The sequence below is a fragment of the Cynoglossus semilaevis genome, chromosome 5, assembly GCF_000523025.1.
Source record: "Cynoglossus semilaevis isolate Cse_v1.0 chromosome 5, Cse_v1.0, whole genome shotgun sequence".
NCBI classification, from domain to species: domain Eukaryota; kingdom Metazoa; phylum Chordata; class Actinopteri; order Pleuronectiformes; family Cynoglossidae; genus Cynoglossus; species Cynoglossus semilaevis.
The window spans coordinates 16,475,218-16,490,336 of record NC_024311.1 but is presented as its reverse complement, the minus strand read 5'-3'; the positions used below and the strand labels follow the sequence as shown (position 1 = coordinate 16,490,336).

Here is a 15,119-nt window from a genome sequence, read left to right as displayed (position 1 = left end):
CTTTCCCCCTTTTTGTCCCCCCCCCCCCCTCGTCATCTACCTACCTACCAGAGACAGTGAGACCCTGTGGGGCAGCACAGAGTCATTATCAGCCTGAAGCAGCTCACAACAAAACTGGAGTCCATCCGTCTCAATCCCTGGCCATTTTGCAGCTTTATGTGGCAAATGAGAGCAGCAGGGCTTAATATAGAGATGAGGAATGACTCTGATGAAGGTCAGGGATCAGAAAAACCCACTTTGAACAAGCCCTGGAGTGTGAAGCTGCCACAACAGCCTGAGGCCAAGCGACAGATCACATCAGGTGATTTATAGACGATTGTAGGGACCAGCATTTATTACGCAACGTCTGTGACTCCACACACATGACCAGCTAACGGCGGCGTGTTTACAGGAGCGGTGGACAGTTCCTGGAGTATTGTAGCTACATCCTGAGCAGCGGATCACTGATTAAATTCCCAACAAGCTGATTATGAGGCCCAGAGAGAAGGATGTTATGGATCATAACACATGACAGCTGTATGTCCCCTGCAGTAATTGAACCAGGGACGGGGTTTATGTTGTACAGCAGCACGAGGCACAGGAAGGATCGCCCTCCGCCATATCCTGTAGCTGTGAAACCAGACTCAAATTTCAAAGAAATGAAAGATGTAAAATATGAAAAACAGAAATCTTAATGTGCAACCAAATTCAACCTTCACAATCTGTAAATCCAATCTGATTTTCACCATCTCATCATGTATTATTATTTTTGTTTACTAAATGCAGGGACTTTTTAATTTGATCTGCATTTTCATTGTGCTGGATCCACCGAGAACCTGCAGAAACAGCTCAAAAAAAACGACAGTTAAATAAAAAAAAATAAAAAAAATTTAAATTCAAATGAAGGTTGGTCAGTTCCAGAATCTGCTGAAGATGATTCTGTTTGGACTCGATCCTCATGGAATTCCACATTTGATCAGAACATCATTTTTCCAGACAATTCCGTAGTTTCATCCCATCGTATTAAACTTAATGTTAAAGAATAACAGCAGGGATCACTTCTACTATCACCGTCTGTGGAAAGCATCTCTATGCAGTACCACAAGTTGCCACTGGAGTAAATCGGTCAGACAAAGAAAACCCCTTCTTTTTCCACATCTGTCTGTTTGTTTAAAAAGCGGGAGTTTAAAGCGAACTTTTCTGTTCGTCTGTGTTTGTCTAAGGGAGGACTGACGGAGTCACATTATGTCGATAGATGGACACAACGTATTAACCTTTCAATATTGACCAACTGGAGAAATTAAAAAAAAAAAAAAAACCTTTGAGGGTTTACTCTGCCTCCCTGTGATTTCACACTCAACGGCTGGCAATCTACCTGACTGAACTGTGGATGAACTGTGGATGAACTCTGGCTGCGCTCCAGCCAGAGGCGATCGGCTTCACAACCTGCATCCTGTGGAGCCGGGATTTAATCAGAACTTACCTAAAACAGAACGCTTATTTTGACTGAGAATAGAACCCGGGAATAGAACAGGTCATGAAGTTAAACTGACAATGTAAAGCCTGGTCTTAACTAAAGGATTCATGTAAAAAAAAAGTTAGAAGTTAGATCCATAATGATATAATACTGACTCACCGTCCTCATCCCCCGGTTCTGAGAGGAAATGACCATAAATGGACTTTGTGACCTTCCCCAGGGAGTTGCTGGCCTCCAAAGTGTAATTGCCGTTGTTGATGTGTGTTGGATTCTGAAAGATCAGGCAGCCCTCCAGGTAGTCCTGGTAGAATTCCATCTCGGTCCGGATGTAGTCGTTCTCAACGATCTCCTTCTTCTTGAAGAACCATTTCAGTTTGGGGTGAGGGTAGCCTCGCACTGTGAACTCGATGCAGGAGTGGAGACGCTGCTCCGGCTCGGCCAGTCTCAGGATGACTGGTGGAACTGCACGAAAAAGGAGGGGGAAAAAAATTATTAAAAGAGCAGAGACTCTATGAATTTAAAAAAAGATAAAAAAAACAAAACTAAATCCTGTTTCCTATGAAACAGACTTTTCTCTCCCTTTTGTTGCTGCTAGAAAAAAGCTGAAGAGTTTTTTTTTTTATTGTAGAGAAGTTGTACCACGGACACTGAGGCTGGTGATAATTTAAGCTAAAACATCAAAGAAACAGTAACAGACATAAACGCTGAGCTGTTTGGATTTTGTTCTTGGACGTTTTATATTCAGGGAGTTGGATTTCCTGGCTGGAAGTACTGTAGTAATGGACAGTTTTACTGTGTAGTACCTGTTGCCGTAGTACACAGAACAAAAGATAAAAAAAACCACAAACACACACAGCAGAGAAACTGCTGACTGACGGTGTTTGAACCTGCTCACTTCAATTAACATATTTATATAAATATTGATTTTTGTTTGGCTCCTTTAATTTATTATTAATGAAATGATGAAACTGAAAAAAAAACAAAGCGTTTCCCGACATCGCAGGTCCAATTAACCTGATTGTGTTTCAGAAACGTGTGAAGTGAAATAAAGTGTGACGAATGGAATTAAATATGGAGTTGATTTGTGGGTAGAAAAGATAAAGCCGACTGTCAAACACGTCGGCGGCCATTACCCTCGTCACTGCGTCTGTGTCAACTAATATTCATGTTTTCACACCAAACACTTATCAGACATGGGCATGAAATATTCAACCATCTCTGTTTGAAAACTGTCAGTTCATAAATTGCTCTGTGGATATTGTTCCTGACAGACAGTAGTTACAGTGAAGTAATTCAACGGAACTAAAGGCCTAACCATGTGTCTGTGTCAACACGACGGTGCGGGGGTGTTTGGAGGACGGAGGAAAAAAAAGTAAAGAAAAAAGAAAGATGTAACGGTGGTTACAGCGGTGCAGCCTGAAGACAAAGAAAAGAAGAAAAGGAGAGAAGAAGAAGAAGAAGACGACAGAGTCTCTTATTGACGGACAGTGAGAGAATGATCCATTTTCCTCTTAGTGAGCCTGTCACCCAGTCTGAGCCGATACAAAAGAAGTCATTACGGCGGTCGACGCTGGTCTATAACAACACGGTCACGGCGATCATACAGATGACAAGTCTTGATAACTACATGACTGTGATCACTGCTGCAGTCTGTTCCTGACGTGTCGGGCAGTGAGAGAGCAGCAGCAACTAGTCCCTGGGGCAGTGAGAGAGCAGCAGCAACTAGTCCACACCTGGTTCTTCTGGGATAACTAGTCCTAGTTAATCTTCCAACATGCAGTGAGCATCAGCAGTGACTGGGATTTTTGTATATTAGCTATAATTGATAGCGATGCCTTACCCCTCAATTAGCCCTAACCAGGTGCTAGTTAGTGTCAGGTTTGTGGGGTTCATTACACTGCAGGTAGAACGGCGCCGACGTCCACGGAGCCTCAGAGCAGCCATTGTTCCAGTCGGCGTCAGAACAATGGCTCTGCAGAATTTGCATTGTGTCTAAATTACAGTTTCGCTAAAACGGAAAAAAATCTTGTCTGAATGCACAGAGCGACACTTGACGGATGGCAATTTGGGTGTCAATCAGATTAGTCCCCTAATCAGAGCGGCGGTTGCAGCTATTTTATGACATTTCCACAGACAAAGGCCTGCGCAGAGGGGGGAAATGTAATTAGCATCAAAGCATGTGTTGAAAAATTAATAAGTCAATTTGCAACACCAGCAGAGAGCGTCAACAGGAAGAAGAAGAAGAAGAAAAAAACGCCGGTGATGTACATCGATAGTGTCCGGGTGGAGGAAGCCCCGAAGGCCTGACGTAGCAGAGGCTATCTATCACTCCAGCGTCATCTTCAGCAGCAGCACGACTGCAGGAGGGCGTGTTGGAAATGGTGACAAATCTTCCTTCTCCCGACTCATTGCAAACAGAGTCAATAGATTGTGTGTCACAAAAAGAAGCTTCCAAAAAAAAAAAAAAAGAGAGAATAATGTGTGTCATCTTTGATAAATATCGGCTTTGAATACGACGCGTCCCGTTATCGGCTCGCTCCCCTCAGGGTAAACTGATGTTACAGTATGACATGAAATTCATGGCCCTGGGCTTCAGAGGAGACGTCGGTGTCACATGATCACCGGGTCATCGTCACTTTGTTTTAAATGTTGTGTTTTAGCTCTGAGTACCGCCGAGGTTTCAAGAGGACCAAGAGGTCATTAGTTAATTAATGGAAAAATATAAACACAAATGAAATGCTAATTTGTCCATAGTTGACTGACAGTTGTTTACAAGTTTATCCCAATTTTCTCATTTTTGAAGATTTGTTTTTAACAACCCAAACTAGGTCAAATACTGAGTCAAATACTTAACTCTTCAACCTCAGCGGTTTTTATTTTAAGCATGTTTGATGTGCAGTATTTGATGAGAACTTTTTTCTATGTTCACACTGATGGTTTAACATGAGCAGTAAATGTTGACAGGACCAACTGATGTAAGGTTGTTATTGGATTCACAACAGCCAACATCATTTTTTGGTTTCATCGTTGAGCGGCTATCACGCCTGCTTACACATCTGCTTTACACACAGAAGGTCGCAGGTTCGAGCCCCAGAGGAACCACATATTTAATGACGCCTCCTGTTGGGCAGCCTGTTGCAGCAGATCTGCTCAACCAAGTGTGGGATCAATGAAGTTTTTTTTTTTTTTATTTCAATTTCATATATTTCATATTTTGCATTAAATAATAAGAGAGAATCTAAAAAGAATTAAATTGTTAAGTGTCTTTGACAATAGAATTAGAATCTGTTTATTATCATCATCTCATTCCCACATGTTCGTCCAACGCATGATTGATTTTTGCCCCTTAATCTTTAGATCAAACCACAGGAGATAAGTACTTCAATCAAGGGTAAAAAAAAAAAAACGTATTTAAATTATAAACTTTATTAAGTTAAATTCTTTCCTAATAGACAGCAGCAGCAGATTCTCCTGGTTAGTAACTCTGAAAAAATGTACTTGATGAAAGAGATTTATTTATTTTAAAATATTCGGCCAGACTTTTTGCAGCATTGAAAGTTTTCTTTTGACGAACATGAATGTTAAGTGTCTTCACCCTCGTCTAGCTGCAAAAGGTTCTGCGGTAAAAGATATTATTTCTTATATTGTGCAGTTGACTTGTCTCCACGCACGTCGTCAAAGCTGCAAAAATGGCCTCAATGAAGGTGCAGGAATTTTAGCTAAACACGCAGCAAATATTTGAATTATGAAACGTTGGACTGTCATGTCTTTTTTTTAAATGTTTTTACTTCATCGTTGTCAGACTGACTTTGGGGAAATAATATAAAGAAATTGCTTGATATAAGTTGTGAAAAAAAAACATGTAATTGTGCAACAACAGAATAAACATTTCCATAAACCGGTAAAAAAAGTGACTTTTTTTTCCTCGACCAAAACATTTGGCCATAAAAATCCTCATTTATTTAGGTGATATACGTCTGCAAATGAAAGTGATAGCCTGTAATTGAAGTGTTCTAACTGATTACCTGCTCAATTAACAGGTCCGGGCTCTTTAACAGAACTGTCTATACTATCTATAAAGTCAATCTGTGAAGTGGTGAAAAACAAAGCACAGGCAGACAATTGCCTATTGGGATTTTGAGCCGATCAAGGAAGTTACGGCTGCGCCGTGATGCTGACATTTTCGCTATTTAGTAAAATGTGCCGATGACCTTTGGAGCAGGTGAATATAATCATGTTTCCTCATTTGAACAGCAATAGCCTCGTGTCACTTCCTGGTATTTGACGAGAATGGCTTAGCAAATTGGACAATTGAACAGATGTGAAGCCGGCGTCATGAGGTCGTTGTACTCAGTCCCACATGACGCCGGCAGCAAAGTGTGAAGAACAAAGGACTATTTTTGACTACTTTGATTATCATCAAAACAGGTGTGCTACAGTAGTATAAACCAGTGATCATCACTGAACTGGCAGCCCGCAGGCTGAGTCTGGCCCGCCAAACCGTCCAAACTGGTCCTCTGACCCTTGGTTTAAACATTTCTTCTTTTTTAACAGTATGAAACCCCGGTACAATCCATGTATCTTTAGGAAAGTCATCAGGTAACCTGGAGAACTGAGACTGTCCAGAGCATCAAACACTTATCAACCGTGTGACTGAGACGGTTGGAGCAGATGGAAACGTCCGACTTACACTGTACGTTGAGCTGGATGGAGGAGTTGGTCATCCCCACCACGTTCTCCGCGATACAGGTCAGCTGGAAGTTGTTGTCGTCCCGGCTGATGTTGAACAGAGTCAGGTTGATGGAGTGGATGTTGGGCCAGTACACGTTGGACTGGGGTGGGAGACAAGCAGAGAACAGGTTGATGATATTAAACTCCTGAAAAAAAGGTCCGGTGTAGGTTTTAAATCTTTAATTGTTTAATTAAACCTTTAAGAAAGTTAAGGTTCACACGGCTCCACGTGTCCGTCTAATGATCCAGAATCGCAGCAAAACATTAATAGAAACATCCAGCTCACGTTTCCACCCGTGCCTCCAACCCGGGCTTGTTCCTCTGCTCCTCACTTATCCCTGTCATCTACCGCGGATGTCAACATGAAAACATGGGGCCTGAGGCGGAGGTAACTGTCACCGCTGGAGTCAGTGCGAGCATTAAAGACACAGTCGACAAATACAGCAACAATGCTATTTCAGCTGCTACTGTTCCCTTTGTGCCGTTCCCTGGTTCATGGTTATTGCCGTGACATCCCCGGGGCCCGACTGGAGCGGGTGATTAGTGGGTGCGCTCACTCTCACCGAGGCAGGCTGAATGTGGACCAGTAAGCTTAGCTTAGCTTAGCTGTTGATGATTGGCTTTGCTTCTTTCTTGTTTGTCTTTCAAATTTCATATTTTTTGCCAACCAAATAAATAGGAGTCGGGCTAATTTGGAGGCTAACAGTAAAAGGTAAAGTAAAAAGAAATCCCTTTAAATCCCTGAATGTAATTTAACACATGGACAATTTGTCTTGTTTGAATGTTTGAAGGCTGAAGTCATGACAATTAAATCCTTTAGGCTTTTCATATTGAATAAATTGCATGTCACGTGTCATGTGACCTTGAATTAGACAAGAGAGTTCTAAATTAGAGGACTCATCTGTGAACCTCTGATCCAATTTTATGAAATTTCGCAAAATAGAGGCAATGAATTGAATTGGAATTAAAAGAAAACATCACATATTTATCTACATATATATACACATATATATATTTATTTATATATATTTATATATAAATATATATATATATATTACATGGAATTCTATATATATATACATATATATATTACATGGAATTTATTATAATGACATCTAAAAATCTTTTTTTTTTTTTTTAAATCATTTTTTGTAAACACAGCCTCAGCCTGCGGTCACTGCCTGCAACTAATAGAGACGGCTCCCTATGGCGCTGTCCATGGTGCTGATTAACGTTTCCCCTTAGAGTGAACTTGGGAAATATTTTTAACCAGCCTTACCTGAGTCATAAGAGGTCAACGCAAGATTCTGGAGTCACAGTTTCTTTCAGGACTTTACTTAAACCAATAATTCTCCAATAACAAGAATAGGAACATTTTTGTTTGTGTGTTTGTTTGTGTGTTTGTTTGTGTGTTTGTGTGTGTCTAACCAGGTGTGTGTTGATGGAGTGCAGGCCACTGACGGTCCAGTCCACCTCAGGTAGTGGAGATCCAGATCCATTGCAGCTCACGGTCACGTTGTCTCCCTCCATCACCAACACGCTGCTGTGGCTCACGCTGATCTCTGGTTGGTCTGAAACCACACACAGTCAGGACGGACGTTAACAGCCGTCTGTGGCTGTCTGTAAATATCCACACACTGATTGTGATGCCTTTTTATAGAAGCCATTAACTGAGAACAGACACAGGTGCGCAGACACACACGTACACACACACGTGTACATTAAATGTCACAGGGATGAGTCACAAACAGGAGATATTGTAAAGCCTCGTCAGAATCATCACACAGAGCCTTACATCAGAGTCACCTCTGAACTCTGTCACGCCTCCTTTCTTCCTGTTTTCAACTCAATCCCCCGTCTCTCCGTCACCTTTAACTCCCCCCCTCCCTCTGTCTGCCTTCCCCGTCATCGTCTGACCCCCATTCTCAACTTCACCTTTCACTATCTCACCACTCCTTCTTCTTCTTTTATGACACTCCAACCCACAGGATTTTTTTTTTTTTGGGCTTCTTTATTGTTCTCTCTCTCTCTTTCTCTCTCTCTCTCTCTTATTGAACGTTGATAAATCAAAGTCCTGTGTCCTCACCGCAGTTGCTGATGTACATGTTGTGCAGACGCATCTTGGACGCTCCGTTCCTGCAGTACAGCTGCTGTGTGTGGAGCCCGGCCTCGCCTCTCTGCTGCCACAGCTGGACCCAGCGGATATCGCAACCGCAGTCAAACACCACGCCTTCCAGATGCCTGAACATCGAGAAAGAATAACGGAGCAGAGGAGTTAGCAAACAAAATCATTTAATGTTAACATAAAACAGTCATAACTAAATGTCAACATGTTTTACTCCATATACACAGAGGGTTTTGTAGATTATTGGTGATTAATCATGATTAATTGAGATGAATCTACCTCACTATTATTACCAGATTTTTAATATTGCTGGAAGAGAAAGACAAATCTCGTTTCAAATATATTTGTTTCACACCTGATTTATTTGTAGATAATACAAATTAATGATGGAATTATTAACACGGGAAATGTAGAAACAAAACATTCAGCTCCTAATTTTAATAGTGTCTGGTCGAGTGCGTCGGGTGTTGATTTGAAAACGTTGGTGAAGACCTCGTCCTCAACGATATCGACGGCTTTACCGTCCTTCACCATCCATTTGACTCGTGTCAGTCGGCCTGTCACCCACAGACCTGCCCTGTCAGGGGCTCGTCTGTCAATATCCAGGCATCTGATCAATCACCGGACACACAGTGGACATCATTCTGTGTACGCCTTAAAAAACACTCACTATTTTATCTGATTTATTTTTTACAAATTCATCTTCACAGCAGTGCCTTCTTCTGACGCAGTTATCACTGCGATCCCTCGGAGGGAGAAAAACACCGGTTCAAGCCAGTTCTTCAACAACAAGACGTATTTGTCTGCCATGTGAACAGCCCTAACATCATCAACAAAGACATCATTATTTGAGAGTGCACTCCACCGAGGGCGAAACCCATGGTAATAATTCCGAGCCTTTGGTTCCAATTTTCCTTAGCATCACAACAATTATATATCAATTTAATGTTTCACAATATCCCACGCACAAAAGCCTCTGGAGCCACGCAATTTTAGGTAACATTATCCTGCAGATGGAGTATTACTCCCAGGGAGCCGTACTCCAGCTGTAACTGATGGTGCCGGGGTGTTGTAGTTAAGAGCTGCTTCAGTTCAGCTGTGATGAATAGACGTCTGAGCCCGAGCCTGTTGAATCCCTGACACACAGCTGAGCCGCTTGAACACAACATGTCGTTAATATCCCACACCAAGAGTTCTCCTCATGCTACGCACATACAGTAGTGTATATGAAAGGCTCGACACCCAGACACAACCATTAAACTCTAATACGCAGAAAAACGATAATCATGAAGGATTGAACTGATCCTAAACAGACACTGTACGTTTGATGACAGTTTTTATAGATGAAACCACCAGTTTTTTTGAGTGAAAATCTGCCTCAAGCGTTCTGTTTTTTAAAATGTTATGTTCAAAATTTGAATTTTTTTTGTTTGTTTTTTTATGTGTCAGGCTTTACAGCGTTAAAGATTCTTTGTTTTTATTGAGTCCAGTGAAATTAACAACTCCGTTCAGTCAGAGTATGGACCGCATCACCTTCAATTCCAGTTCATCCTTTAAGGCATGAAGACGAACCACGTGTTCACTGATTCTTCACTGACCGAGATACCATCAATATTTCACATTATTTTTCCTGTTATTCTCTCATACCATATTCTGAAGAATTCCCACTGAAGGAAGAAAAAAAAACAAACACCTAATTCATACATTTTGCATATCCTGTAGCAGCCAGCGTGTGGCATACTCACAGGAAACCCTTTCAACAATCTCCGGAGGTAAACCGAGCTTTAGCTAGCTGCTCCTTAAAACTGTGCACAAACTGTAACCTTCAGCATCAGACACAGGGGGAGGACGGGGGTGTGGGGGGTGGGGTGGGGGCATCTTCAGCTGCAAGTCTAGCGATCCTGACAAGAATCCAAAGCTAATTAACAATAGTCTTTACTGAATCAATAACAAAGTAATTAACACTGTCAATAACCCAAATCTGCTGTTGATTACACAGTGACTGCTCCGTGTGGCCAACACCGGAACTCCACTGTGCATCTTTTTTTGTTTTTTTTATGAGAGAAGAGACAAAAGGAGGAGGAAAAATGATTGTCTCCAGCGCAGCATTCGAATGTGAGGAGGTCAAAGGGGAAGGCGGTGTTCTGGCTATCAGTCTTTGCCCCCCCCCTCTACCCCTCCACCCCCTCCACCATCTCCCAGCAGGTATCATTAGGCTCCTCTGTGCATACATTTTACTTTCACAATGGCACGCACAACAAAGTCCCATTGTTCATCCTGGTACGTCACCCCTGTGTTTTGCATATGTCCAATTTGGAGGCGGTGATTGACCAATTTGGTCAAAATGAATGCCTGTCCAAATGTCCTTGGCAGAGGTCAATGGGATATTGCAGAAGGCATGAATAATGCATGAGCCTCATCCGCACCGCTGTATGGCGTAATGAGAATAGATTCCCGCAGGTGGTACTCACTTATTATCAGGTGCTTCTTGGTTCTGATACCGTAGTTAGAGAAGAGCCTTTTCACATTCACTATTGTGACGAGTCAGTCACCGAGCGAAGTCCTGCTGCAGCAGCAGAGGAGCCAAACCCTCACAATTTATTATCCACTTATTACCTCTTCAATTACTGCAGGGAATTTTAATAACTTAACACTAATGATTACTCGCCTCTATTTAAAGTCCATAGCTTGTTGTTTAAAGTCAATTTCGGCACGCAATTCTGCTATATCTCCTTAAGCGGCGGTCTGCAACCCCGGTCTGCACCCCGTGGCTCCAGGGCCTCTATGCAGCCTGTTTACATCGGCTGCTTCAGATCAATTTTGATGTTTGTGAGTGGAACGAACTCAGCCTGGCTGTGGTTTTTCACGTTGAAATAACCAGTTTATTTTGAAGATACCAATGCATCTTTAACTGCTGTGGATATTTACACTGAGAAAAAAAAATTTAATGTCACACTTCATTTTTAGCTTCCATGCTAACAGTCATACAACATAGGGTCACTGTCTTCCTTAAACGTAAAATCAGGTGTGACGTTTTTTGGAGCCTCTAATGTTTAGTTTATGTCAAAGTGGAGCCTCTAATGTTTAGTTTATGTCAAAATGATAAAAAAATATGTCACACTTCATTTTTAGCTTCCATGCTAACAGTCATACAACATAGGGTCACTGTCTTCCTTAAACGTAAAATCAGGTGTGACGTTTTTTGGAGCCTCTAATGTTTAGTTTATGTCAAAATGATAAAAAAAAAAACAGTAATAAATCTGAAGCTATTGTTTTGATTGTTGTCCACGCGACACTGCCTGTACCTCCGATGACATCACTCTGTAATCCCATCGTCATCTCAGTGACAAATGTAACGACGTTTCTCACGCGTGTTCCAATCAATCAAGTTTTAAACAGTGGTCTTCGCTGTGACCGTGACATTTAATTCCCATTCAGAGGTTTTAATCGTCCGGGCTGAAGAAATATGAACGCACTCTTCTAGAAGTCCTTGGGATAATGCATTCACGAAAACACAGTCACACTGCTAGCATGCTAGGTTAACACGTTGTTTCACCTTTGTTAGGTTTTGCCTGTGAGATCATGTGTTTTTTTATTATTATTTTTATTGTAATTTTACAACTAAAAAATAATTGCTTTCCTGTCTGAGCGTTTCTTCATTTAAATGGAACATTTACTGCAGGAAAACATCCTGTTCTCTGTTTTCCTGATAATTAATTCCCTACAACCGGGGCCGTATATTTCTTCCGAGTAAACATCTTAGAAAATATTAGGAAATCATAAACCTGAAAAACAAGGCTTTATGACTTGATGGCCCAACATGAATGTCTAATCGACATGATAAAATGCTGACGAGAAAATAATGAATCTCGTTACTTTACTCACATTCCTATAATTATACTGACATCGTCCTGATTTGATGCCGGGCCACGTGAGCTCCTGCGTCTGCTCCGAGTCGAAATTCACGATAAAGAAGAAAAATAAATAAATAAACAATAAAAATACCTGAGGAGATTTCACCGTTAGAACCGAGCTTCCTGTAGAACAGGCCAGACAGAAGGAACGGATCGAGGTTTTCATTTATTAAAAGTGGAGTCAAGGTTGCCAGGTCTGTTTAGTTTAAGTGACTTTGAATTTGTTTTTGTTTTTTTCTGGACAAATTACCTTCAGACTAATAATCTTAACACACACACACACGGCCTGTGATTGTTGGGGCAGGTTTAGAAAGTGTGGCCCATTTTGAGACACTTCTGTTGTTGTCACGTCCACCAACCTATAATCCCTAGTTTGTTTGGTTTTAGCCTCTGTCAACACTTGAGGCTGCAAGTGGAAATTTATGTGAACTTTTTCGCATTAAAAAAAGTCAAAACATCTCACCTGAGTGAATAATGTGTGCTAGAAATCCAAGAATCCAAGAAAAATGTATCATTACTGTACATAGGAAAATACCTCAAAACAGGAAGAAAAACCATATAAAAAACTAAAACACAAATATGTTAAAAAATATATTTTAAAATAAATGATTAGAGAGGATGAGTTGTGACACAGTATATAGATTTTTTTTCATATATTGTCGATGGTTATGGCTCATAATTATCTAGTACTTTCTTGAAGGTCAAACTTTTTTTTTTTTTTTTTTTGCATGAACTGTGACCAGAGCTTGTTGTTAGTTTTGGGCTTGTTTTTGTAAACATAGTTTCTCCAGCATGATTCAGCAACACCGGTCGCTGTGGTGCGCCGTCTGGTCCTGACATGACCCGAGGAAATTGGTTATTGGAGAAAATCACATGGAAGAATCAAAATCACCATCAAAAAGGTGCCGAAAAACAGTTTTACTTTAAAAAAGATTCATTTAAGGAAGCTTCACCATCAAAAAGGTGCCGAAAAACAGGAGATTCATTCAAGGAAGCTAAAAAAACCCACTGCAGGTCAAACCAGGGTTTGATGTCAGAGCATACGTGACTCTACGTTTCCTCAACGTAAATGAGCATTATGACAAAGGCAGAAAAAGGAGCCTGGAAGAGACAGCTGGAGGTTGATAAATGTGTGGAGACGAGCAGATTAGACTTAGAAAAGAACAAAAGCAAACAGCAGCCTAACCCCCAGATGGAGAGAGCTAACAGCGTGATGTTTCCTTGAAGCGGGCTAACGATCCAGCCCACTCCTCGTAGGAGAGGTAATGATCACCACTGGAGGCTGTTTTTCTCAGAAATGTACACACAGGTGCTGTGGCTGAGCAGACACAGATCACAATATACTGTGATGCTGCTCTCATGCTTTCATCTCTGCTTGAATTCACAGCTTCCTCCTCGATACCAGTGTTAGGAATTATTTAAGTTTCTCTCATTGAATGTGCTCAGGAAATTGTCTAATTTTTTTTTTTTCTTCTCAGATTGTGTTTCTGTGGAGCCTGGGTTTGTGAATTCAACTGAATCATGAGCTGAGTCTGTGTTTCTGTTGCTCTACTTGTTACATCACGTTTACTACGACACGTCCGGTGGTAAAGCAAGAAAATCAGTGACTCCTTCATTCAATGCTCCACGTCCTCCAACTGTTCCAAAATGGAACCTTATCTTTGTTAAATGTTGCTAAAGATACTGTGTGGATTTCAGGTCTGAAACAAAGTATTTTATTTATTTTGGTCGGAATGAACATGAACATTAGACGATGCGTGAATGAGTCAAATTTGTATCTCACAAACTTTTCTGACTGCATTTTTCTAATTTTACCTTTTTTAAATGAAATCATTGAAATGTGTCTTCATGGAAGCGTAAAATCAAAACATTAAAATGTAAAGGTGACAAACAGTTTATTTATAAAAATATTACTGTCATTTACGACGCAAATATCAGTAGATCCTGCCTTCATCCAAGCATGAGAAATTCTATATTTTTATAGACGATGGAAATTTTATTATCTTTGACTTAGTCGCTGCACGTCACATCAGAAAAGTTCATTGTTATCATACCTCAGATATACTGTCTTCTACTGTGAAATGGCATTTAAAGGCACAAATGTGTTCATTTTATAAAAAACACCAATTCTGTTCTTAATTGTTAGCATAATTAGCCCTGATGTCGACAACCGGACAATTGGCCTCAGTAACAGATGCAATTTCGATGTTTGCTGACAGGAGTCTCCCTTCCACCGTTTGAATTAATGAGCCGACCACAATCAGGTCACTGTTCCTCTCTGCAGACGTACAAAAGGTCATCGATGTTTTAATTTATTCAGACTTGACCACTGCAGCGTGACTCAGTGCAGACACAGAAACCCAGACATCACTACCTGTGAAGTGTGGTTTCCCTCGGCTAGCCCCTCCCTCTCCCGCCTGACTGAGGGAGGGGCCAAGCACAGCTCCTATTGGACAGATGGATGGAATGATTCATGATTGAGTGGCTGACCGAAGGTTAAAGGTCAGATATTTGCCCCGTACATACGGTCCTGTCATTTTATTATGGTTTACTTCATGGATCTGAAAGCGAGAGCGGCAGAATATAAATCGACTAGAGAAGTGAACGCGGGAAAAGTGGCAACGATTTTAAGTTTTTATATGTGTTGCTTTCACAGAATTGAAAAGCCTTTCACTCTGATTCTGTTACGTTTGCTGAAAGTCACACAATAAAAAACACGGAGCCCGGGACCGGTCCAGCAAACGCAGCCGAACTGCTGCCACCGTAGCTATGCTGTATCACACTACCAATAAATAAATCACTGTTGGTGCCATGATTGCTTTTCTGAAGGTGGGAACCACTTGAGCACTTAGTGTCCTAGCAGGCTGGGTGTCCCCCCCCCTACGCCCCCCCC

General features: G+C 41.3%; 1 protein-coding gene across 3 annotated transcripts in view; it reads right to left on the bottom strand.

Annotated features, from left to right (window-relative positions):
- ntrk3b (neurotrophic tyrosine kinase, receptor, type 3b) overlaps window positions 1-15,119 on the bottom strand; it is a 211,612-nt gene that overhangs the window by 64,840 nt on the left and 131,653 nt on the right. For 2 of the 3 annotated variants that reach the window (XM_008310804.3, XM_008310803.3), the window contains exons 5-8: window positions 8,274-8,428; window positions 7,616-7,758; window positions 6,147-6,288; window positions 1,616-1,918 (exon numbers count right to left, since the gene is read on the bottom strand). In XM_008310804.3, the coding sequence (XP_008309026.2) occupies window positions 1,616-1,918; window positions 6,147-6,288; window positions 7,616-7,758; window positions 8,274-8,428 (743 nt within the window). Of the gene's footprint in view, window positions 1-1,615; window positions 1,919-6,146; window positions 6,289-7,615; window positions 7,759-8,273; window positions 8,429-12,197; window positions 12,468-15,119 lie in introns of those variants that run through there. The other variant, XM_025055532.1, reaches the window with a different exon arrangement.